Raw genomic sequence first — 23,392 nt, 5'->3', positions numbered from 1 at the left:
TATGCATACATATGTGTCTATGTATATATGTGTGCTTATATAGATACCTTTCATAAAAATTTTATTATTATTATTTTTTGAGACAGAGACTCACTTTATTGCCCTTAGTAGAGTGCCGTGGTGTCACAGCTCACAGCAATCTCAAACTCTTAGGTTCAAGTTACCTTCTTGCCTGAGTCTCTCGAGTAGCTGGGATTGTAGGTGCCTGCCACAATGCCCGGCTATTTTTAGAGCCTCATTCTTGCTCATTCTGGTCTCATTCTGAGTTCAGACTCATCCTGGTCTCAAACTCCTGAGCTCAAGCAATCCATCCACCTAGGCCTTTCACAGTACTAGGATTATAGGTGTGAGACACTGTGCTCCACATTTTTGTAAAAATTTTAGATTGGATTCCTTGTGTTTTTGTAATTTGCCTCTGATGGCAGTTTAAAAAAGGAGTTTTACAAATGTTTTGATTACCAGCAATGTTACTGGAATAAATATCCAGCTTTCCAAATTGGTACCTCAAAAACCAACACTAGTTTTTATATATAATTTTTAGGATTTTTCTTTTAAAAATCAAAATTAAATTCCATAGTAAGACAGAGGTACATTTGTTTACCTTTACCTTCATGCACGGATAAATGTGACCCTGCAGTGGTAGGAAAAAGCACTGATGATGACATAGTCAGAGGTCCCATAGCAGCTGCAGTAAGAACACAGACACTGGAGTTGGAGTGGATCCTAGGATCCCAGGTACCACCGTGTGCTCCCTTGTCAGACAGCAATCATGATAACCACATTCACTCTTATGGATGCTTGCGCATGTCAGGAATTATTTTAGAGGCTTTCCATGTATGAATTCATCTTCTTTTCAACTTTATTAGGTAGATGCTATTTTCATTCTCATTTTACTGATGAGGAAATTGTAACAGAAATTAAGTAACTTGCTCAAGGTCACATAAGAAGTGGTGTATTTGAGAAAGGGGGATCCATGGATGATGAATGAATGCCAAGGCTGAAGAATTACTCACAGTAACCTTAAACTCAGGGCAGTGGACTAAGGCCAGGGGAAAGGAACATATTCTGTTGAAGACACAAAGCTTCATAGACTTTATTTTAGTGTATTGACATATTTGAAGGTAGTTGAATTATAAACAGCTAAGACAGTTTTAAGAAAAGAAAGAAATTCACTGATAAAGAATCTTACTCAGATTAGATGCTATGTACTTTGACCAAAAGGCTAATTCTTAGACTCCACCTATCATTACGAGAATATTCAAGGAAAGTGTGCCTTTACAACAGAGATTAGCAAACTCTAGTCTGTGGGCCAAATATGGCCTACTTTGTTTTTGTACATCCAGTGAGCTAAGAATGCTTTGTACATTTTTAAATGATTGGGAAGAAAAGTAAAGAATATTTCATGACACACAAAAATTATATGACATTTAAATTTCAATGCCCAACAATTAAGTTTTATAGATACTGTCAGACCATTCACTGGTTGTTTACAGTTGCTTTTGAGACCCAATAGTGGAGTAGAGCAGTCCCCACAGAGGAGAGGTAGCCCATAAGCCTGAACTACTTACTCTCTGGCCCTTTATAAATAAAGTGTGCTAACCTGGGATTAAAGAATTAGAACACAAGGGACTCATTAGCAGATAAGACCAGCAGGGGACACTAATATATGCAAATTTCTTCTGAAACTGTAACATTGAAACATTACAGTACTGTAAATATTTACTACTTATCAAGCTCCCCTAAAGTCTTTGGATACAAGTGTGTCCAGCAGGACTATGATTTAAATCTCTGTGGTGAACAGGTGCTCAGTTGAGACACCCTTTGCCTCCCAAGACTCTCTCCTCCTAAACATGCCCAGTGCTTCCTCTGTGTAATTCGCTGCATTTTGTTGATCTGGTCCTTTCATATTTGGGCATATGCACCTACTCAGAGTATGCTTCTTGACAATAATCTGTGTCTCTCCATCCCTGGTGGGCACTTAAAATGACTTATTCACTCTCTGCTTGTGACACCATCTAGGCCTAGCAAAACTGCAGAAAGGGGTTCTAGCCACCCCTGGTTTGTATTCTTAAAATACAACTTCAAGTTTTTAAAAGGGAATATAGCCACCCCTGGTCTATATTCTTTAAGTTTTTAAAAATAAAATAAAACCTGGTTACAATATACTTTACAAAAGAAATGTTCCTCAAAAAGTGACCATAAAGTGAATTTCTGTTCACTGAGTCATTTACCCTGATTTTAATTATAAAATTATTTTCATTGTAAAACTGATACATTTTCATAGGAAAATTTCATACCCAAGACATAATTAAAATCAAACTAAAAAAATAGCAAGCCATTAAAAATCAACAGTCAACAAAAAAGCAATTTATAAATAAAACCTTAATAATGCCATACTCAAAATAAGTCACAAAATGTCACTCATGCAAAAATATAAATGCCATATGAGAAGGCATCCTTGTGTCTTGAGGACAGCTACACATGAGAAGCAGATAAGTGTTCTGTGAATTTCCTGCCCTTTTAAATGTAGTGAACATAATAGGAAGGAATATGGTTATCTTCTTCGTCAGTTTATCCAGTAGAATATAAATACCTTTAACTATCAAGACTTTGAAATCACAGAATATAGCCTTGCTTTTGAAAGTGTGGCTTGATTTTATTTTAATTTTTCTGAATCAATGTTATGGCATTGAGTTGCTAAAGCCTTACCCTCAAATTGTGCCTTTAAAAAGTAATGCATTTTTACTTCAAATCATTAAAATAAGTTCAATTCAAGTTAATTCTGCAAGAACAAACTAAAGTACTAAAAATCCTGGGATAGAAAAAATTCTAAACCAAGGCCTAGTCATTCTAATGCAATCTGTACCAAGTAATGACAGTAAAAGTAGCTACTATTTACTCAGCATCTGGGATGTGCTAGGCAGTGTGTAAGCTGGTTCCATAGATAATGCTCACGCTACCTTATTGAGGGTCTCCAAGGTGACACACTAAGAGTTACAGCACCAGGGTGTCAGGCTATAGACTGGATGACTAAAGACTGCCACATACTGGGAATATGGCTATGGTGGTAATAGCAGTAGTGACATTTATCCACTCTAGCACATTGAGTCTTGCACTACCTCATTTAACATAGCGCTGTGGTTCTCCTAGTGTGGTTCCAGGACTAGCAGTAGAAGTAGTGTCACCTGGGAGCTTGTTCATGTTCCGAGGCCTCAGCATAGGTTGACTGAATCTGAAACTCTGGGGATGGGGTTCAGCAGTCAGTTTAACAAGGCGTCCAGGTGATTCTGATACATACTAGAATTTGAGAATCACTGAAGAGGAAGGGAGCTAAAGTGCACTTAACAAATTAACAATGATAATGAGGAGCAATAAAACTATTCTGATCCAGAAAACAAAAAACAAAAAATTTTCAAGGGCCCTTAAACATTTCCAAAACAGCTATATAATATAAATCAATAATTTTTTTTTTTTTTAATTTTTTTTGTTTTTGAGACAGAGTCTCACTCTGTTACCCCAGGCTAGAGTGCTGAGTATCAGCCTAGCTCTCAGCAACCTCAAACTCCTGGGCTCAAGCAATCCTCCTGCCTCAGCCTTCCAAGTAGCTGGGACTATAGATGCCTCCTGCAATGCCTGGCTAATTTTTCTATTTTTAATATATACAGAATCTTGATTTGCTGAGGCTGGTTTCAAACTCCTGTGCTCACGGGTTCCTCCTGCCTCAGTCTCCCAGAGTGCTGGAATTATAGGTGGAAGCCACTATGCCTGGACATAAATCAATAATTCTGATACACTAAAGTTCCCAATGGTCCTCTCTTCTAAGAATTACTTTAAAAATCCAGTTGGAGGTGCTGCATTTGTTTTAACATATTATATTTAAACTAGCTTAAGGCAGGCCTCTTATAGATTCACATAAAAACTGTCCCTTCCCCGGATCTGAATTGTGAATAGAATGCAGGCAGAGGGCTGAATATTCCATTCTAAGATGTAAAGGTGCATCTCTATGTTTCACAGGTTAGAGGTGGAAGACAAGAGAGATTGAGCTCCCTTTTACCTGTTGCTTTGTCCCAGGAATTCCTAAATGGGGAATGAGAATGAATAAGGGACACTATCCACAGAGTGTCTTGGGAAGGTGGCTGCTGTGAGGATGGGGGTACATCCACAATGGCCATAGGTACTCTGGGAGAGCCCACCAGGAAGAAGGAAGGAGAAAAAGAGAGAGGCATCATAGCTTGATTTATTCTGACTTTACAGCTAGGGCCTGCCTTGGAGCATGGGCTGTACTGAGAACTGGAGAAAGGAGATAGAAAACATGATACCTGAAAAAATGTCAGGTGGAGCCAGCATAAACACCATAAGGAGGCATCCCAACTCAACTGCAGGATGAAGGGCAGAAATCTACAATGGTATGTAACTCAAGGTATCAGGAAATCAGGAGCAAAAAGGCAAATGATAGGAAGAAAAAGCATCCTAAAAGGGACTGTCTAGTACTTTAAGCTTGTGTCAAGAGAACCAAGCAACCCGAACCCTGCTAGTAAAATGCCAAACAAGCACAGAATTTCTACTCTGAAAATCCCTCAGATGAGAATAAAGCTTATTTGTGCACCAGAACTATTTGTGTTGAACTGAAATGGACTGGATGAGAAAAAGGAAATTGATTAAAAATGAAAAAGCAGCTGTAGGGGGCCAGGATAAAGGAGATGGCTTTTCAACAAGAAGGCCTCTCTTTTCCTGAACACAGGTATCAGCCCTGGGGTGGCAAGCCCTACCTCCTCCTTCCTTTGCCCCTCTTCCCTGCCCTAACACTGACTGGAGCGGGTCCCAGGAAGGGCAAAGAACTCTCCTGTTCTAAGCCAAGCATAATTGATAGGGAACAGGTCACCAGGGAGGCCAAGGATTCCTCATGCCAGAGTATCTGAACTTTGTTGGATGTTCCAAGAGGCATCCACCAGTCTTCCTGGAGATACTTACTTGGGGTGAGTCCCTGGACACTATCCTCTAGGGCAGGGCCACACTATGCAGCAGTACTCAGGGCATGCTCCAGCATTTCTTTGAGAGACAGATTTTCAGAGAGAAGACATTTGAAAACTGAGGTTCAGTTTTAGGGTAGAGATTTTATAAGCCTAAGAACTACCAGGGACAGCTCTGAAAACTTAACATAAGTTTACTAATGTTTGGAAGGAACAGATTGCTTATTATGAATTTAAGATTTTCAGAAGAAAGTATAGGGTCCTTAGGGTGGTACTAAAATTTTAATAAATAATTAATACTTTCCTAGAGGTTATTCTTTAAAGGAACAATTTCAAAAGACCTCCTTCTAAGAGCACAGATGAGCAAGTAACATTAAGAGTTTCTTTTAACTAATGCACAATGACTTGTCTGCTGACTTTTTGACTGTTAACATTTCTGGTATAGGTCCATGACCCCTTATCTATAATACTAAATTCCAAACAGTTCTGAAATTGAATTTAGCCAAAAGGCTAAGAAGCAATTCTAAAGAGTTCTGAAAGCCACGTTTTCAGGTGGCAGTACCTGAATTTCTTGGGCGTAAAACTTGAGTTGATTTGAAGATGTGAAGATAGTTATAGTCTTCATATATCCTTAGTTTCAATATTTGTATTTCACTGAATTAATAAGGAACAGGATGTTTCATTATGAGACGCTCTCCATGAATAATACATGATACATGCCTAAGGTACCACAACTCCAAAAGTTCTCTATTCTACAACACACCCAGTCTCAGAGGTTTTGCATAAGGGGCTGTGGGCCTTTATAGCTGTCTCTGATTTATGAAGACTTGTGGGACCATAGGTCTCAGATTTAATGTAACACCAGATGGTCAAATGCATCTATTAAAGCATGAGTTTTGGGGAAAGTGTGTATGCAGCAGAAGTAAGGAGATACCTGGGGGTCAGAAGATAGGAAGAAGACAGCCACAGAGGCTGAAGAGGTAGGATTGACTGCTCCTTGAAGTGGCAGGCTGCTTTTACTAAGCCCTGACTTATGTAATGACTCTTGTGGCTTAAATAAACAGGATAGGACTATGAGGTTTAGGTGGAGATGGACTAAGCCCTGGGGAATCAAGTGGTCTGGCTAGAGCTAGATGTTGTTGATAACTGTAACTGCCTAAACATACATGGCAAAGCAGATCTCTAAATTCAAGAAGTCTTTGTCTCAACTACAGTTTCTATCCCCAGGAAAGTAAGAAAACACACGTGCATTTTTCTATCATAGCAGCACTCACAGCAGCATTAGAAGCTTATGTATCTTTCCAGCTAGATTCTAATTTTCTTGAGTACGGGAACCACAATGTCCCCATGTCCTTGGCATTTAGTATACAATATGAATCCTATAAATGTGTGAATGAATGAAAGGCTTACCTTCTTTGGATGTGGAGGCTCATGTCTGTAATCTTAGGACTCTGGGACATGTAAGCAGGTAGACTGCCTGAGCTCAGGAGTTCGAGACCAGCTTGAGCAAGAGTGTGAGACCCCTGTCTCTACTAAAAATAGAAAAACTAGCCAGAGGTTGTGGCTGGCCCCTGTAGTCCCAGCTACTTGGGAGGCTGAGGCAAGAGGATCACTTGAGCCCAAGAGTTTGAGGAGGCTGTTGTGAGCTATAATGCCACTACACTATACCCAGGGTGACAGAGTAAAACTCTTGTCTTCAAAAAGAAAGGGGTTTACCTAAACTAAGAGCTACATTTGTCTTTGTTTTGCCTCCAAGATTACAAAAAGATAAGAGAGTACTGGGTAGTTACATGGAGCAGGGTCACATATGCCTGAGAGAGTGCTGGGTATGGATAGGAGAGAATGTAGGTATAGATTCCCAATCTCAGATTTCTTTTTTTCAATTAGCTGCCTTAAAAATCACCAAATTTCTACTAAGTTTAATTTATACTACCTACTTAGAGAAAGAAGGTAGATTTTTGTTGATGGGTAGAAAGGATAAAAAACTATAAAACTATAAAACTTATTAAATAAAGATGTCACAAGAAGTCACAGAGTTAAGTAATTTAAGAGATGAAAGAACTTCAGAAATCACTCAATGTCCACAGCATTTATGTGCCCAAAGGAATATATATATGCTGTCATGATCAAGATTGGGCGTTGCACCATGTCTCCTCACTCATAGATTGGCACTGTTGCTACACTGAAAGTCAGACTAAAGATTTGGGGCTGCTGGTGTTCTAGAAGACCATCCTACTTCTCATGGTACTTCCTTCAGATGGAAATTTTACAGTGTAACACAGTAAAACCTCATTAGTATGCTCATCAATGATAATCTATCCAACCTGACAGGTTGATTAATAAATAAAAACTTGTGTATTAACCAATTAGAATGGTTAACAAGCCATGGTTATTTATAAACTAAAATCTTCTAAACATATATACTAATTTACATATCAGATTGTTTACCAAATTAATTAGAATAAGTGAGGTTTTACTGTGTATATAAAACAAACACAAGCTAAAGGACACTTCTGGATTATTTCAAGATGTTTTCCGTGGACCAGGAATGTGTGAGACCCACCCTTTGAAGGAAACAGGAAGCACTTACCGTTGCTGGCGCTCCCCTCTCTTTTGCCACGGGAGGCCCCACTGCCATCTCTGCCCGACTTTATGCGCTAGAGCAATAGGAAAACAAGTTTAGAAGAAGTGCTATTCCTTCAAGGCTAAATTAAACTAGCGGTTGGTTTTTAAAAAGAACACTACTATGTAACCCTTTGGGCTAATTTATCATATCTGAGAGCTGATTCTATTAAAAAAAAAAAAAAAAAAAAACCCGGGCAGCGCCTGTGGCTCAGTCGGTAGGGCGCCGGCCCCATATGCCGAGGGTGGCGGGTTCAAACCCGGCCCCGGCCAAACTGCAACCAAAAAATAGCCGGGCGTTGTGGCGGGCGCCTGTAGTCCCAGCTACTCGGGAGGCTGAGGCAAGAGAATCGCTTAAGCCCAGGAGTTGGAGGTTGCTGTGAGCTGTGTGAGGCCACGGCACTCTACCGAGGGCCATAAAGTGAGACTCTGTCTCTACAAAAAAAAAAAATAATAAAAATAAAAAAAAAAAAACTGAGTTGTTATGTAAGTAAAGGATTCAAAGCTTGCCCTCCAAGGCTTTTAAGAATATTCAAGTGGCACTTTAAAAGTGTAGTCATCTTTGTTTACACAAACAACTCAAAAACTAAACAGTATTTTCTGTTTTTTTTTTTTTTTTTTTTTTGAGACAGAGTCTCAGTATGTCGCCCTTGGTAGAATGCCATGGTGTCACAGCTCACAGCAACCTCAAACTCGGGCTTAAGCCATTCTCTCCCTGCAGCCTCCCAAGTAGCTGGGACCACAGGCACCCACCACAATGCCTGGCTATTTTTTTGTTGCAGTTGTCACTGATTTTTAGCAGGCCTGGGTGGGGGTTTGAACCCGCTTGCCTCGGTGTATGTGGCCAACACCCTAAGTGCTGGGCTACGGGTGCTGAGTCCAAACAGTATTTTCTTGATGTGAAGGTTTAGGGCTTAACCAAAATACTTAGCTTAAGGGAGGGATGGTCAAGGAAAGGAAGAGAACCTATATAAAGGGCCACTTCCCATTTTAGGCTTAACCTGTAATGGTGGGACCTAAACTATTTGAGGGTTAAAATGAGGTAAACTGGCTTTTGAAGTTCAACATGTAAAATAAAGGCCCTATTAAAATCTTACAAAATCCTTAAGATCTGTCCAATAGTTGACTTTCTTAGATCTAAACCTATCATCATAAGAAATATCTCAAAGCTGGGCAGCGCCTGTGGCTCAGTACGTAGGGTGCCAGCCCCATATACCTGGTGGCAGGTTCAAACCCGGCCCCAGCCAAACTGCAACAAAAAGATAGCCTGGCGTTGTGGCTGGCACCTGCAGTCCCAGCTCCTCAGGAGGCTGAGGCAAGAGAATCGTCTAAGCCCAAGAGCTGGAGGTTGCTGTGAGCTGTGACGCCATGGCACCTTACTGAGGGTGACAAAGACTCTGTCTCTAAAAACAAACAAACAAACAAACAAAAGAAATATCTCAAAGCTGTGATATTCTTAGGTTTCTTCCTACATTTTATGGTTCTTTTGTGCTTTGCCTAAGTGTTAGAATTTTTGTATTAACAATGAATGTGCCTCAAGTCACACTGTCAAATTTTCATATGAATAATGATTTACAGAGATATAGTATGGTTAGAAAAGATAGATGATGGCTTTTCATAGGAATATATAATTGAATTAAAACTTCTTAACATAGGCAAATATTTGTATTTAATTCAAAGGACAAATGACTTGCCCCTCAACCCTGACAAATGTTGGGGAGCCTAACATGGCCCTACACAAACACTTCCTGGCCTTCTCTCTTCTAAAACAAAGAACACAAAGGACCTAATTAGGCCCAACCCTGAAATTAGGCCCAACCTAAGAACCCTAACCCACTTTGAGCAAGTTGTGGAACTTGTCCACCCCTAACCTCCCCTCTCAAAAGGTGGCTCCAACTGCCCCTGGAGGCAGATGCCATCTTTGCCCTGCCTAGGCGGGTCACTGTCCCTTTCAATAAACCTGGCCTGAACCTCTCTGCTCTGGGTCTCTCATCTTTGGGTACTGCTGCTCCACCTTTCAACAACTTCCCAAATAATTATAAATTACCAGGTCATAGAGGAGGTTATTGCCACTGGTCTGCTTTAGGAAGAAAAAAAATTTCCTTTTGATAATTCAAGACTCAGATTTATGGAATTAACTGTTTTTCTAAAACTTCCAAACATTCCATATATTATGTGTAAGACTTCTAAATACATAAATATGTACATAATACATAAATATAGCCCATTTTTTAAATTTCAGGTTATTGTGAGAGTTTAAAAAACCAGATTATAATATTTGAATCTGTTAGCTGGAGTCCATCTTGTAGTTGTATCCCTCACCCAAAAGGTGTGCCATATACTCCTACATTGTGCCCATTAAGTGGGAGCACACCAATTCCCCCTTCTTCCCTACTCCTCCCTCTCCCATGCCCCCTCCTCCCAACTTGAATGGAATTCAGTTTTATTCCTATGTGGGCAAGTCAGGGATCCTCAAATTATGGCCTGCAGGCCACATGTGGCGGTGTGATTATATTTGTTCCCGTTTTGCTTTTTCACTTCAAAATAAGGTATGTGCAGTGTGCATAGGAATTGGTCCATTGCTTTCTTTTTAAACTATAGTCTGGCCCTCCAACAGTCTGTTTAAAAAGTTTGAGGATCCCTGTTACTGGTTTCATATTAGTATTGAGTACGTTAGATATTTGCTTTTCCATTTTTGTGATATTTTACTAAGAAGAAAGTGCTTCAATTCCATCCAGGTTAATACAAAAGATGTAAAGTCTCCAAACTTTTTTTATGGCTGAACAGTATTCCATAGTGTACATATACTAGAGTCTGTTAGTCCATTCCTGAGTTCATGGGCATTTCAGTGGTTTCCACATTTTGGTGGTCATAAATTGAGCTGCAATAGACAATCTAGTGCAAATGTCTTTATGATAAATGATTTTTTATTTTCTGGGTAGATCCTAGAAGTGGTATTGCAGAATCAAATGGAAGGTCTACTTTCAGCTCTTTGAGGATTCTCCACACTTCTTTCCAAAGAAGCTGTGTGAGTTTGCAGTCCTACCAATAGTATAAAAGTGACCCCCTCTCTCCACATCCATGTTAACATTTGCAACTTTGGGAATTTGTGATTGGGCTAATCTTACTGGAATTAGGTCGTATCTCAGGGTAGTTTCTCTGATGATTAGGGATGATGAACTTTTTTTTAATATGTTTGTTAGCCATTCATCTGTCTTCTCCTGTCAGATTCCTAACACGCAAATATTTTTCCCATTCTGAAGGTTGTCTATTTGCTTGTTTGTTTATTTATTTTTGAGACAGAGTTGCACTTTGTCATCGTTGGTAGAGTGCTGTGGTGTCATAGGTCAGCGCAACCTCAAACTCTTCGGTTAAGTGATCCTCTTGCCTCAGCCTCCCAAGTAACTAGGACGATGGGCGCCCACCACAATGACTGGCTATCTTTAGTGATGGGCATCTTACCCTTGGCTCAGGCTGATCTTGAATTCATGAGCTCAAGCAATCTGCCTGCCTCAGCCTCCCAGAATGCTAGGATTACAGGCATGAGCCACCACACTTGGCCTTGTCTATTTGCTTTAATTATGTCCTTGGCTGTGCAGAATCTTTTCAGTTTAATTAAGTCCCATATGTTTATTTTTGTTGTTGCAATTGCCACTGAAGTCTTCTTCATAAAATCCTTCCCCAGGCCAGCATCCTCAGGAGTTTTTCCCATATTTTTTTCTAGGATTTTTATTGTTTCCTATCTTAGATTTAAACCCTTTATCTATCTTGAGTCAATTTTTGTAAGTGGTAAAAGGTACGGTTCCAGTTTCAGTCTTTTACATGTGGTTAGCCAGTTCTCCTAGCATCATTTGTTGAATAGGGATTCTTTTTCCTACGCTTTTGTCTGGTTTATCAAAGATCAGATGCTGATAAGAGACTGGTTTCATTTCATGGTTTTCTATTTGGTTTCATATATCCATGTTATATTTTTGTGCTAATATCATGCTGTTTTGATCACTGTGAACTGGTAATATAGCCTAAAGTCTGGTAGAGTGATGTCTCTGGTTTTGTTTTTATTACTAAAAATTGCCTTGGCTATATGGGATTTTTTCTGGTTCCACACAAAACAAAGAACTATTTTTTCCAGTTCTTCAAAGTATTATGTTGGCATTTTAATGAGGATTGCATTGACTCTGTACATTGCTTTAGGTCAGTGTTTCTCAACCTTCCTAATGCTGCGATCCTTTAATACAGTTCCTCATATTGTGGTGACCCCTAACCATAAAATTAGTAGCAATAAAAATAATTTTATGGTTGGGGGTCACCACACATGAGGAATTGTATTAAAGGGTCACGGCATTAGGAAGGTTGAGAATTACTGCTTTAGGTAGTATACACATTTTAACAATGTCAATCTTACCAGCTAAGAACATGATTATGTTCTTCCATTTGTTAATGTCCTCTGCTATTTCATTTTTAATTTTATTTATTTATTTATTTTTGACAGGGCTAAGTGGCTTTTTAATTAGAGAAAGCCAGCATTACAAAGAACTTTTTTTTTTTTGTCTCCTGCTATTTCATTTCTTAGGGTTTCATAATTCTCTTTGTAGAGGTCCTTCACCTCTTTTGTTAGATATATTCCTAGTATTTCATTTTCTTTGAAGATACTGTGATCTTCAGATGATCTTTCTTGCTCTTATCAGCAAGAAATTAAATCATTTCTTGACTTGGCTACTATTGGTGTATAAAAAGGCTACTGATTTGTGGACGCTGTATTTTATATCCTGAGACATTATTGTATTTTTTTGATCACTTCAGGAGTCTTGTGATTGAGTCTGTGGGGTTCTGTAAGATCATATGATCAGCAAAGACTGAGCATTTGAGCCCCTTTGCTCTCATTTGGATACCCTTTATTTCCTTCTCTTGCCTGACTGCATGGACTAGAACTTCTAACACTTTGTGAGTAGTAGTGGTGATAGAGGAATCCTTGTGTAGTTCCAGTTCTAAGTGGAAAAGCTTTCAGTTTTACTTCATTGAGTATATTAGCTGTGAGTTTGTTATAGATGGCTTTGATCAGTTTAAGAACTGTGCCACCAATGCCTATACATTTTTTTTATTTTTTTGTTGTAGTTTTTGGCCAGGGCTGGGTTTGGACCTTCTATCTCTGGTATATGGGGCTGGTGCCCTACTCTTTGAGTCACAGGCGCTGCCCTATGCCTATATTCTTAAGTGTTCTTATTAGGAAAGAATGCTGAATTTTATAAAATGCCTTTTCTGCATCTACTGAGAGATCAAATGGTCTTTGTTCTTGCTTCTACTGATACGGGTAAATGACATTTTTGGAATTGCGTATGTTAAACCAATCTTGCATCCCTAGGATGAAGCCTGCTTAATCATTTTTTAATGTGTGTCTATTGGCTAAGATTTTGTTGGGTATTTTAGCATGTATATTCATTAGTGAAATTGGTCTTTAGTTCTCCTTTTTCACTGGGTCCTTTTCTGGTTTTGGTATCAGGGTGATGTTTGCTTCATAGAACAGGTTGGGGATCCTCCCTTCTCAATGTTTTGAAATCGTTTCTGCATTATAGGTACCAGTTCTTTGAAGATTTGCTAGAATTCTGGTATGAAGCCATCTAGTCAGGGTTTTTTTGTTGTTGCTGTTGTTGGAAGATTATTTATTGTTTCTTTGATCTCAGTGCTTGATATTGGTCCGTTCAAGAGATCTATTTCATCTTAGTTAGGTCTAGGGAGAGGGTGTGATTCCACATATTAGTTCATTTCCTCCATGTCGTCAAATTTCTGGGCATAAAGTTTCTTGTAGTAGTCAGAGATAATCTCTTGTATCTCTGTGGTATCTGCTGTTATTGCCCATTTTTCATTTCTGATTGAAGTTGTTAATTAATCTGGCCAAAGGTTTATCACTTTTGTTTTATTTTTCGAAGAACCAAGTTTTTGTTTCAGTAATATTCTGAATGATTCCTTTGTTTTCAATTTCATTTATTTATAATTTGATTTTGGTTGTTTCTTTTCTTCTGCTAGGTTTTGGATAAGATCGCTCTTTTTTTATCCATTTCTTTTTCTTTTTTTTTTGCTTTGCAGTTTTTGGCTGCAGCTGGTTTTGAACCCGCCTCCTCCAGCATATGGGGCTGGTGCCCTACTCCTTTGAGCCACAGACGCTGCCCTCTTTTTCCATTTCTTAAGATGATTCATTAGGTTATTGATGTACTCTCCTCTGTTTCTCAGATGTAGGCATCTAATATGATAAATCTCCCTCTTGGGACTGCTTTTACAGTGTTCCAAAGGTTTTGGTAACTTGTAGCTTCATTGTTATGTTTGAGGAATTTAACCATTTCTTTATCTTTTCTTGGAACCAACTATTATTCAGCATAAGGTTGTTTAATTTCCATGCCTTAGTGTGGGGATGAAAGTTTTTGTTGGAGTTGAGATGAATCTTAATTGCTTTGTGGTCTGAGAAAATACAAAGTATAATTTTAATTCTTTTAATTTTGTTGAGGTTTGATATGTATTCTAGAATACCATCTATTTTGGAGTAGGTTCCATGGGCTAATGAGAAGAACATATATTCCTTAGCTTTGGGAGGGTGTGTTCTGTATATGTCTATTTAAGCCCATTTGTTCTAGGATCACATTTAAGTCCCTTGTATCATTTTTTAGTTTCTGCTTAAAGGATCCATCCAGTTCTGCCAGAGGGGTGTTTAAGTCCCCAGTAATTATGATAGGATATCCTATTGCTCAGCCTAATCAAGGTTTGTTTGAGAAATCTAGGAGCATTTATGTTGGGTACATAAATATTTAGAATTGAAATGTCCTCCTTTGTATTATTCCCTTTACCAGAAAGAAGTGATCATTTTTGTCTTTCTTAACTTTAGTTGCTTTAAATCCACTTGTATCTGAAAACAGGATTGCAACTCCTTCTTTCTTCTGCCTGAAATAATGTTTTACATTCCTTTATCCTCAGTCTTGTTTTGTCCTTCAAAGTTAAGTGTGTTTCCTAGAGACAACATATGGATGGCTTGGACTTAGTTTATCCAATTGGCCAGCCTGTGCCTCTTCAGTGGAGAAGTCAAGCCATTAACATTAATGAGAAAAATGATAAGTGTAGCTGAGTTCTCTTCATCTTATTTTGTGAAAATCTATTGCTTAGTTTTGTCCTTTGTACCACTATGGAAGCTGGCTTTTGTTCTTCCGTCTCTGGGTGTTTACTTTGCTGGTGGTCCACTGTAATGGTCAGTGTGGAGAGTAGTCTAAGTATTTCCTGTAGGGCTGGTCTTGTTGTGGCAAATTTCCTCAATGTTTGCATGTTAGTAAAACATTTCATTTCTCCATCAATTTTGAAGCTTTAGTTTAGTATAAAGAATTCTGGGCTGAAAATTGTTTTGTTTAAAAAGGTTAAAGGTAGATGACCATTCTCTTCTGACTTGGAAAGTTTCAGCTGAAAAGTCCACTGTTACCCTGATGGCTCTGACTCTGTAGGTCAATTGGTACTTATTCCTGGCTGTTTGGGGAATTTTCTCTTTAGTCTTGACTTTGGATATGTTCATTACAATGTGTCTTGGAGATGCTCTATTTGTGTTGAGACAAACTTGGGTTCAATATCCCTGTAAAAGGAGTATGTCAGAATCTTTAGTGAAACTTGGGAAATTTTCATTTATGATATCCTCTAGAAGGGATCCATTCCTTTGGGATGTTCTTTTTCCCCTTCAGGGATACCTATAATTCATATATTTGAGTGCTTCATGAAGTCCTATAATTCTCTGAGTGAGCGTTCTGCTTTCTCTCTCTTTTTTTCTTCCTCTTTAACTGCCTATGGTGTAGCTCAAGAGCTTTATCCTCTAGCTCTGAGATTCTTTCTTCTGCATGGTCTAATGTGTTATTGATACTTTCTACTGCATCTTTAAGTTCCCTGATTGACTCCTTCAATTCCTTAAGCTCTGTCATATCCTTATATATTTCTTCATGTCTTTCATACATGTTTTGGTTCTGTTTTTCTTGTCAATTCCCTTTATTGCCTTTATCATCCATATTTTAAATTCCCTTCTGTCATTTCCATTAATTTTTTATAGGTGGAATCCTCTGTGGTAGCTGCCTCATGGTCCCTTAGGGGCTTGCTCTATTTTGTTTTCTCATGTTGCCAGAATTTTCCTATTGGTTCCTCCTCATGTGTGGTTTTTTTCTTGTCCACTTCTTTCCCCTACTTTTTCTTTCTCACTACCTCCTTCACTTTAAATTATCTTGTCTCAGAGCTTAGGTATTGAAGTGGCCTTTTGGAATAAGGCCAAAAGAAAGAGAAGGGTAAAGAGCGAGACGGGAGAAAGAAAAGAAAAAAATTATGAGGGGGAAAAAAAAAAGAAGGGTGAAGGAAAAAAATTTCAGAGAAGGACATAAAGAGGGAAAGAGTGATAGGAGAAATGGTGATCATCAGCAGGGTGCTATGAGCACACTGCAAATCTAGGCCTTTGGAGGACCAGGGTAAGTAGTCTCTTGAAGTCAGGAGCTCCTTACTAGCTTGGGCAAAAGCAAGACCCCACCTCTGTCAAATATAGAAGAAAATGAAGAGAAAAAAAATCAGCAGTATGTCATGGTGGGGACCAACCAATACTGTCTTTCCAAAAGGCAAAAGCTAGAAGGACATCCTAGACTGTGAGCTCATTACCTCTTTGAGCCAGACCAATGCCATGACCTCCCAGCCAGATCAATGCTGTGACCCCCCCAGCCAGACCAATGCTATAACCTTGCAGTACTCACAGAAAAGGAAGAAAAATTAAAAAAAAAATAAAAAATAAAAAACAACAAAAATTAATACTATTACAAGAGAAAAAGTGGGGGATATCTTGGCTGTTGTATGCAAAATTTATTTGGGAAAGATGAGAAAAGCAGAAAAATCTCTACCAAAGGACAGAAAAAAGGAGAGAAGTAAAAAAGGAAGAAAGAATAAAAGGGGTTAAAAAACTGTAACAAAAATGGAAGAGCTCTTGCTATTAAAGAAAACAAAAATGAAAAAAAATAAATGCAACTACACCAAAAAAGGAAACAAAACCAAAACACAAAATAACCGCAACAACAAGAAAAGGAGAAAACAAACTATGAAAAATCTTGCTAAAAGGACCAAAAAAGGGAAGAACTACATATATATGTGTATAAATATATATTACAATATATATATTTGTAGGTGGCGCTATGGTATTAGGAAACAGAGAACACATGGGGCTTTTGCTATATATAAAATGGAAGCTAGAAGTCACTTTCTGGCTGCATAGGAGATTGGGTCCTGTATTCCTGACTTATTTGCCCTCAATCACGGCCTGGTCATTTGGTCAGCATTCAGTGCTCCCATGATTGGGGGCCTAAAGCTCTCTACAGTTTCTTTAGGAGGCATGTCAAACAGTGCCCCTGACAACCACGTGACCTTCCTGGGGCTGCAGGGTCTGCTTAGCTTACCACAAAGATAGTTTCCAGAGCTCAGCAAGCATACCAGAGTCAGCCATGCACTATGACCCCGAGAACTGTTCTATCGGCAGGGCCTTCCCACAATGGTGCCACCCAGTTAGCAGCCAAGCAGATGGGAGATCCATCCCAACCAGTATTCAATCTCAGCCAGTGACACTGCTTGAGTCCCATCACTTGTTTGAGCAGTTTAAACTGCTCACTGGAGCTGTTTAGCCCAAAATCAATAACCTGCAGGATAGTCCTTTCCTGTCCCAAAATTGAGTGAGGGCCTGTTGGCTGGCCCCTGCTTATACACAAATACTTGATTTCTGTGCCAGCTCTCCTCAGCTTCAGGCCTTCTTGTTTATTCCTGGAGTCCACCACTGCTTCACTGTGCCCTTGGCGTGATGTCCCTGCGTAAGCTCCTCCAGCAAGATGTGGCTGGACTTCTAGTTCCCTTGTCTCACCTTGAGTGGCTAGTAAGAAACTGTTTCTAATCTGACATCTTGCTCCACCCCTGTTTTTCAGCCCCCTAACTTTATTTTAAATTTTTATTTTATTTTATTTTGAGACAGAGTCTCACTGTGTCAACCTGGGTAAAGTGCCATGGCATTATAGCTCCCAGCAGCCTAAAACTCTTGGGCTCAAGGGATCCTCAAGGGATCCTCTTGACTCGGCCTCCTGAATAGCTGGCTACAGGCACCCACCACAATACTAATTTTTTTCTATTTTTAGTAGAGATGGGGTCTTGCTCTTGCTCAGCCTGGTCTCGAACTCCTGAGGTCAAGGAATCCACCCACCTTGGCCTCCCTGAGTGCTAAGATTACACACATGAGCCACCATGCCCAGCCCTAAATTTTTATTAAAAAGAAATCTCTCTTGAAATTCTATCTTTCTTCTTGCCTTCATAGAATTAAAATTTTGCCATCACACAATAAGAATCTGAATTTAAATGTCTATAATCTGATTTTGTTTCAAAACTTGATTTTCATCTATCCAGTTTGATTATCTATAGCATTTATCTAAAAGATCTATAAATGCTAAAAGTAAAACTTTTCAAGACAAATGCCCCATGTATCTGGACAATTTATCAAATCACATGTGAAAATAGATCTTACCCCTGTTTGTGACCACATGTTCAGAACAGGACAATGTGGAAAGGCAAGCATTTCCATGATCACTACATTCTTTACCCATCCCCCTGCATGCACCTGTTTTGTGTCCTCACCTAAAACTTTCTAATCCTCTGGCTCTCATCCCTCTTTTCCTATTTATCTCTCTAAATCCCTACTTTCCACCCTAGACTTGAGGCCCACCACATTCAGTGTAGCTCCATCAGAACTTCCAAGGCCCTCACTTGCTTCACTCACCAAGAGAAACCTAAGCCTGCCTTGAATCAGTGGCTGGGGAAAAAACTTTTTGAGCCTGAAGACTAGAGCCTCAGGATTCTATCAATTCAATTCTGTTCTTCTCCCCCTACACACCCAATGCATGCCATCTCACACACACTATGTTCTGTCCACTTCTGGAACTGACCGTCCCGCCTCCTTAGAGGATACAAAAAAGGCAGCATCTCCTTAGATATGCTGCCCTGATCCCTGTTACTGGTGGTTACTCCATCTGCCTGCCCTTCATCATTTTTTTAATTTATTTTTATTTTTTTATTTTTACATACACATGTATTTATTAGGTTTCTATTTTTTGCCTTCACAAAATTAAAGAGGCTTAAAATTTAATGACAATAACAATGTTTAAGATAAGGACTAGAAACAAAAAACTCATAAAGAATGAACGAACATAAATACATTCACAAAAGAAATCAGAGAATTGCTGCATCAAAATATTAAGCAATAGGGGGGAGGAGACAAGATGGCTGACTGAAACCAGCTTTCCACAGAGGCTCCTGTCCAGAAGGAGAGTTAAAGGACAAAAATTTAGCAAGTAACCTGGTGGATTTGAGCTGCACCAAGAGAGAAGGTTGAAGAACACACGTCAACCCCGCTGAGGTAAGCTGCGACCATAAGGATACAAACAAAAGGTACAGAATCCATCACCAAGTGGACGGGAGTCCCCTCCCCCATGAGAATGGCTCAGAGTGCCCCACAAACAATTGGGCAGAGTTCAAAGGTCCTCCCACTACACTCCATGGGAGAGACCCTCTAAAAATTGGACCTACCTCCCCTAGTAGGGTGCCATGGCATTATCCTGCCAGGCATAAACTGTATAAAACTGTATATATTCTTTACCTGAAACTCTGAGCTCCCAGCACTCCCCTCCACTCTCACTCTGATTTCTGGAGACCTGTCCCCCAGGAGTTCAGATTCTTGGGTGATTTCTCGAGGGGTGTGGACAGTGCCTAGACTGCAGCTGGTCAGCGCTGACTCTGGGGCACGGGAGCGAGGAGAGGACAGTTGGCTGAGAGGGAACCACACCAGAGAGGTGATTCCCTGAGGCACAGTGTGGCAGCCGTCGTTTGGCGACAATATGGCCAGGCATAAAACTGTGTAAAATTGTATATATTCTCCACCTGCAACCCCGAGCTCCCAGCACTCCCCTCCACTCTCACACTGAGGTCTGGAGGCCTGTCCCTCAGGAATCCAGACTCTTGGGTGATTTCTAGAGGAGTGTGGACAGTGCCTGGGCTGCAGCCGGTCAGTGCAGACTCTGGGGCGCAGGAGCGAGAAGAGGACGGTCGGCTGAGAGGGAACCACACCAGAGCAGCCCTCTTTTAGCAGTAATATGGCTCACCCCCGGATATTCTGTAGCCACACCCACTGTCTCCCTGCACAACCAGAGACCATGAGTCAAAGATTTGCCTGAGGCAGCACCGGCTTGCAAACCGGGGAAACTCCCAGGGCGGGGCTGACCCAGAGGACCGCTTTACTGAGACTAAGATGCACCTGGCCCTCAGGAGATCGTCAGCCTATGGACAAAGGAAGGCAGCAGGACAGAATTGACAGCTAACTGAATACAAACCTGCAGGAGCAAAGACAAGCTGATTTGAAACTCAAATCAGCTTATCTTCTGCAGGGGAACCACAAAGTTGTTCTGTTCTGTCAGTAGCATTAATCAGGGGCGGGACTGGACCTGAGCGAACACCCACCAACCTTCGTCAAGTGCCCGAGGCTGTCAGGCCTCACCTCCTCCTGCTAGAGAGAGGCAGGGCGCAGGCAGACTTCCTTGTGATTCAGGCAGGTGCAAACCGCTGGAGTATAGGTTCACTACAGGCAACTGGGTCATCCAACTGCAGGGCTATTAATGACTGGGTGTGACAGTGGTGCATGGTGGGGAAGGGGGCATCAACCTTCCCAGACTGATCTATTGACTGGGTGGCTCCTCCTGACTCCACACAGCACTGGAGCAAGCCACATCAGAGTGGTCACCAGACCCCTGTGATCCAGTTCCCAGAGACCTCTTAAACTCTCTCACCTTAGACAGGTGCAGATTGAGACAATTAATTTAGACCTTTTGAACCGAGCCAATCGCCTGAGGACAAATCAGGTGGTGCCCTGGGTGCGTGGTTGTAGGAAGTTTGGATTTTCCTTTTCCAGTATTTGTCTGTGGTGGGCAGGGTGACTTAATTGCTGATATTTCTCCACAGCTGAGACTTTAATCCAGAGTATCTGTTTCACTAGGGTCGAAACCAGCTGAAAACAAGACAGAACCACTTAGCCCCACCACACGAGACAGGGCCCCAGTTTCTCAGGCCACAAACTGTACGGGCCCTGACAAAGCCCCAGGGGAAAAATCAAAGGGGGTAAAACAACCATGGGGCAGAATCAGTGGAAAAACTCTGGGAACATGAATAACCAGAATAGATCAACCCCCCCCCCAAGAAAAGCTATGGCAGATGTAATTGAAGATCCCATTCATAAATAACTGGCTGAGATGTCAGAAATCGAATTCAGAATTTGGATTGCAAACAAGATTAATAAAGTGGAGGAAAACTTGGAATTAAAACTTCAAGCAGCAATTCAAAAGTCGGAATTAGGAATTCGAGGAGAAATTCAAAAGTTGTCTCAAGAATTTAATGAATTGAATGACAAAACCACCAGACTCAGACACACTGAAGAATTTGCAGCCCTCAAAGATCTGAAAAACACAGTAGAATCCCTCAGTAACAGAGTGGAGCAAGCAGAAGAAAGGATTTCTGACATTGAAGAAAAAGCCTTTGAATGCTCCCAAACTCTCAAAGAGGAAGAGAAATGGAGAGCAAAAATGGATCATCTCTCAGCGAGCTCTGGCATAATTCAAAGAAGGCTAATATCTGACTCATTGGAATCCCTGAAACCAATGAAGTGGCCTCGCTAGGTACAGAGGCCCTTCTCCATGAAATTATGAAAGAGAATTTTCCAGATATGACTAGAGATTCTGAAATTCAGACAGCAGACAGTTTCAGAACCCCAGCAGGACTCAACCCCAATAAGACATCCCCCAGGCATATCATAATTAACTTCACTAAAGTTAATATGAAGGAGAAAATTCTCAAAGCAGCCAGACATAAGAAAGCCATTACCTACAAAGGGAAGAATATTAGAATGACTGCAGACCTCTCTGCTGAAACTTCTCAAGCCAGAAGAGGGTGGTCATCGACTTTTAATCTCCTACAGCAAAATAACTTTCAACCCCGGATCCTGTATCCAGCTAAACTGAGTTTCATTTATGATGGAGAACTTAATACTTTAATGACATTCATATGTTGAAGAAATTTGCCATAACCAAACCAGCTCTTCAGGATATTCTCAGACCTATTCTCCATAATGACCAACCCAATCCTCTACCACAAAAGTAAACTCACTCAGAAACTTTTGATCAAACTCCACCTTCCACACTGGCGAAAGGATTAATAGTTGGAGATTTTAACACTTTTTTGGCAGTGTTGGATGAATCCTCCAATAAGAAGCTGAGCAAAGAAATTTTAGATTTAAACCTAACCATCCAACATTTCGATTTAGCAGACATCTACAGAACATTTCATCCCAAGAAAACTGAATACACATACTTCTCATCAGCCCACGGAACATACTCCAAAATCAACCACATCTTAGGTCACAAGTCTAACCTCAGTAAATTTAAAGGAATAGAAATTATTCCTTGCATCTTCTCGGACCACCATGGAATAAAACTTGAGCTCAGTAACAACAGGAATCTGCAAACTCATACAAAAACATGGAAGTTAACCTTATGCTGAATGATAGCTGGGTCAGAGATGAGATCAACAAGGAAATTGCCAAATTTCTGAAACAAAATTACAATGAAGACACGAATTATCAGAACCTCTGGGATACTGCAAAGGTAGTCCTAAGAGGGAAATTTACAGCACTGCAAGCCTTCCTTAAGAGAACGGAAACAGAGGAAGTTCACAACTTACTGGGACATCTCAAGCAACCGGAAAAGGAAGAACATTCCAACCCCAAACTCAGTAGAAGAAAAAAAATAACCAAAATTAGAGCAGAATTAAATGAAATCGAAAACAAAAGAATTATAGAACAGATCGATAAATCAAAAAGTTGGTTTTTTGAAAAGGTCAATAAAATAGATAAACCTCTGGCCAACCTAATCAGGAAAAAAAAGTAAAATCCCTAATCTTATCAATCAGAAATGACAAAGACGAAATAACAACAGACCCCTGAGAAATTCAAAAAATCCTCAATAAATATTACAAGAAACTTTATTCTCAGAAATATAAAAATCTGAAGGAAATTGACCAATACTTGGAAGCACATCACCTTCCAAGACTTAGCCAGAATCAAGTGGAAATGTTGAACAGGCCCATATCAAGTTCTGAAATAGCATCAACCATACAAAACCTCCCTAAAAGGAAAAGCCCAGGACCAGATGGTTTCACATCAGAATTCTACCAAACCTTTAAAGAGGAATTAGTACCTATATTACTCAACCTGTTCCAAAGATAGAAAAAGAAGGAAGACTATCCAAGACGTTCTATGAAGCAAACATCACCCTGATCCCCAAACCAGGAAAAGACCCAACAAGAAAAGAAAATTATAGACCAATATCACTAATGAATATAGATGCAAAAATATTCAACAAGATCCTAACAAACAGAATCCAGCAACACATCAAACAAATTATATATCATGACCAAGTCGGTTTTATCCCAGGGTCTCAAGGCTGGTTCAACATCTGTAAATCTATAAGTATAATTCAGCACATAAACAAATTAAAAAACAAAAACCATATGATTCTCTCAATTGATGCAGAAAAAGCTTTTGATAATATCCAGCATCCCTTCATGATCAGAACACTTAAGAAAATTGGTATAGGGCGGCGCCTGTGGCTCAGTCAGTAAGGTGCCGGCCCCATATACCGAGGGTGACGGGTTCAAACCCGGCCCCGGCCAAACTGCAACCA

At 40.1% G+C, this 23,392-nt stretch overlaps 1 protein-coding gene across 7 annotated transcripts in view; it reads right to left on the bottom strand.

Annotated features, from left to right (window-relative positions):
• Positions 1–23,392, bottom strand: part of IFT88 (intraflagellar transport 88) — a 164,591-nt gene that overhangs the window by 12,174 nt on the left and 129,025 nt on the right. For all 7 annotated transcript variants that reach the window (XR_008374646.1, XM_053563849.1, XM_053563851.1 and 4 more), the window contains one exon: positions 7,561–7,627. Coding sequence is in view for 6 of the 7 variants with exons in the window: in XM_053563849.1 (XP_053419824.1) it covers positions 7,561–7,627 (67 nt within the window). In the remaining variant the exon portion in view is untranslated. The remainder of the gene's footprint in view (positions 1–7,560; positions 7,628–23,392) is intronic.

Source organism: Nycticebus coucang, chromosome 15 (genome assembly GCF_027406575.1).
Source record: "Nycticebus coucang isolate mNycCou1 chromosome 15, mNycCou1.pri, whole genome shotgun sequence".
Taxonomy (NCBI): Eukaryota; Metazoa; Chordata; class Mammalia; order Primates; family Lorisidae; genus Nycticebus; species Nycticebus coucang.
Note: the sequence above shows the minus strand (reverse complement) of the source record. Positions and strands in the feature narration are given on the sequence as shown.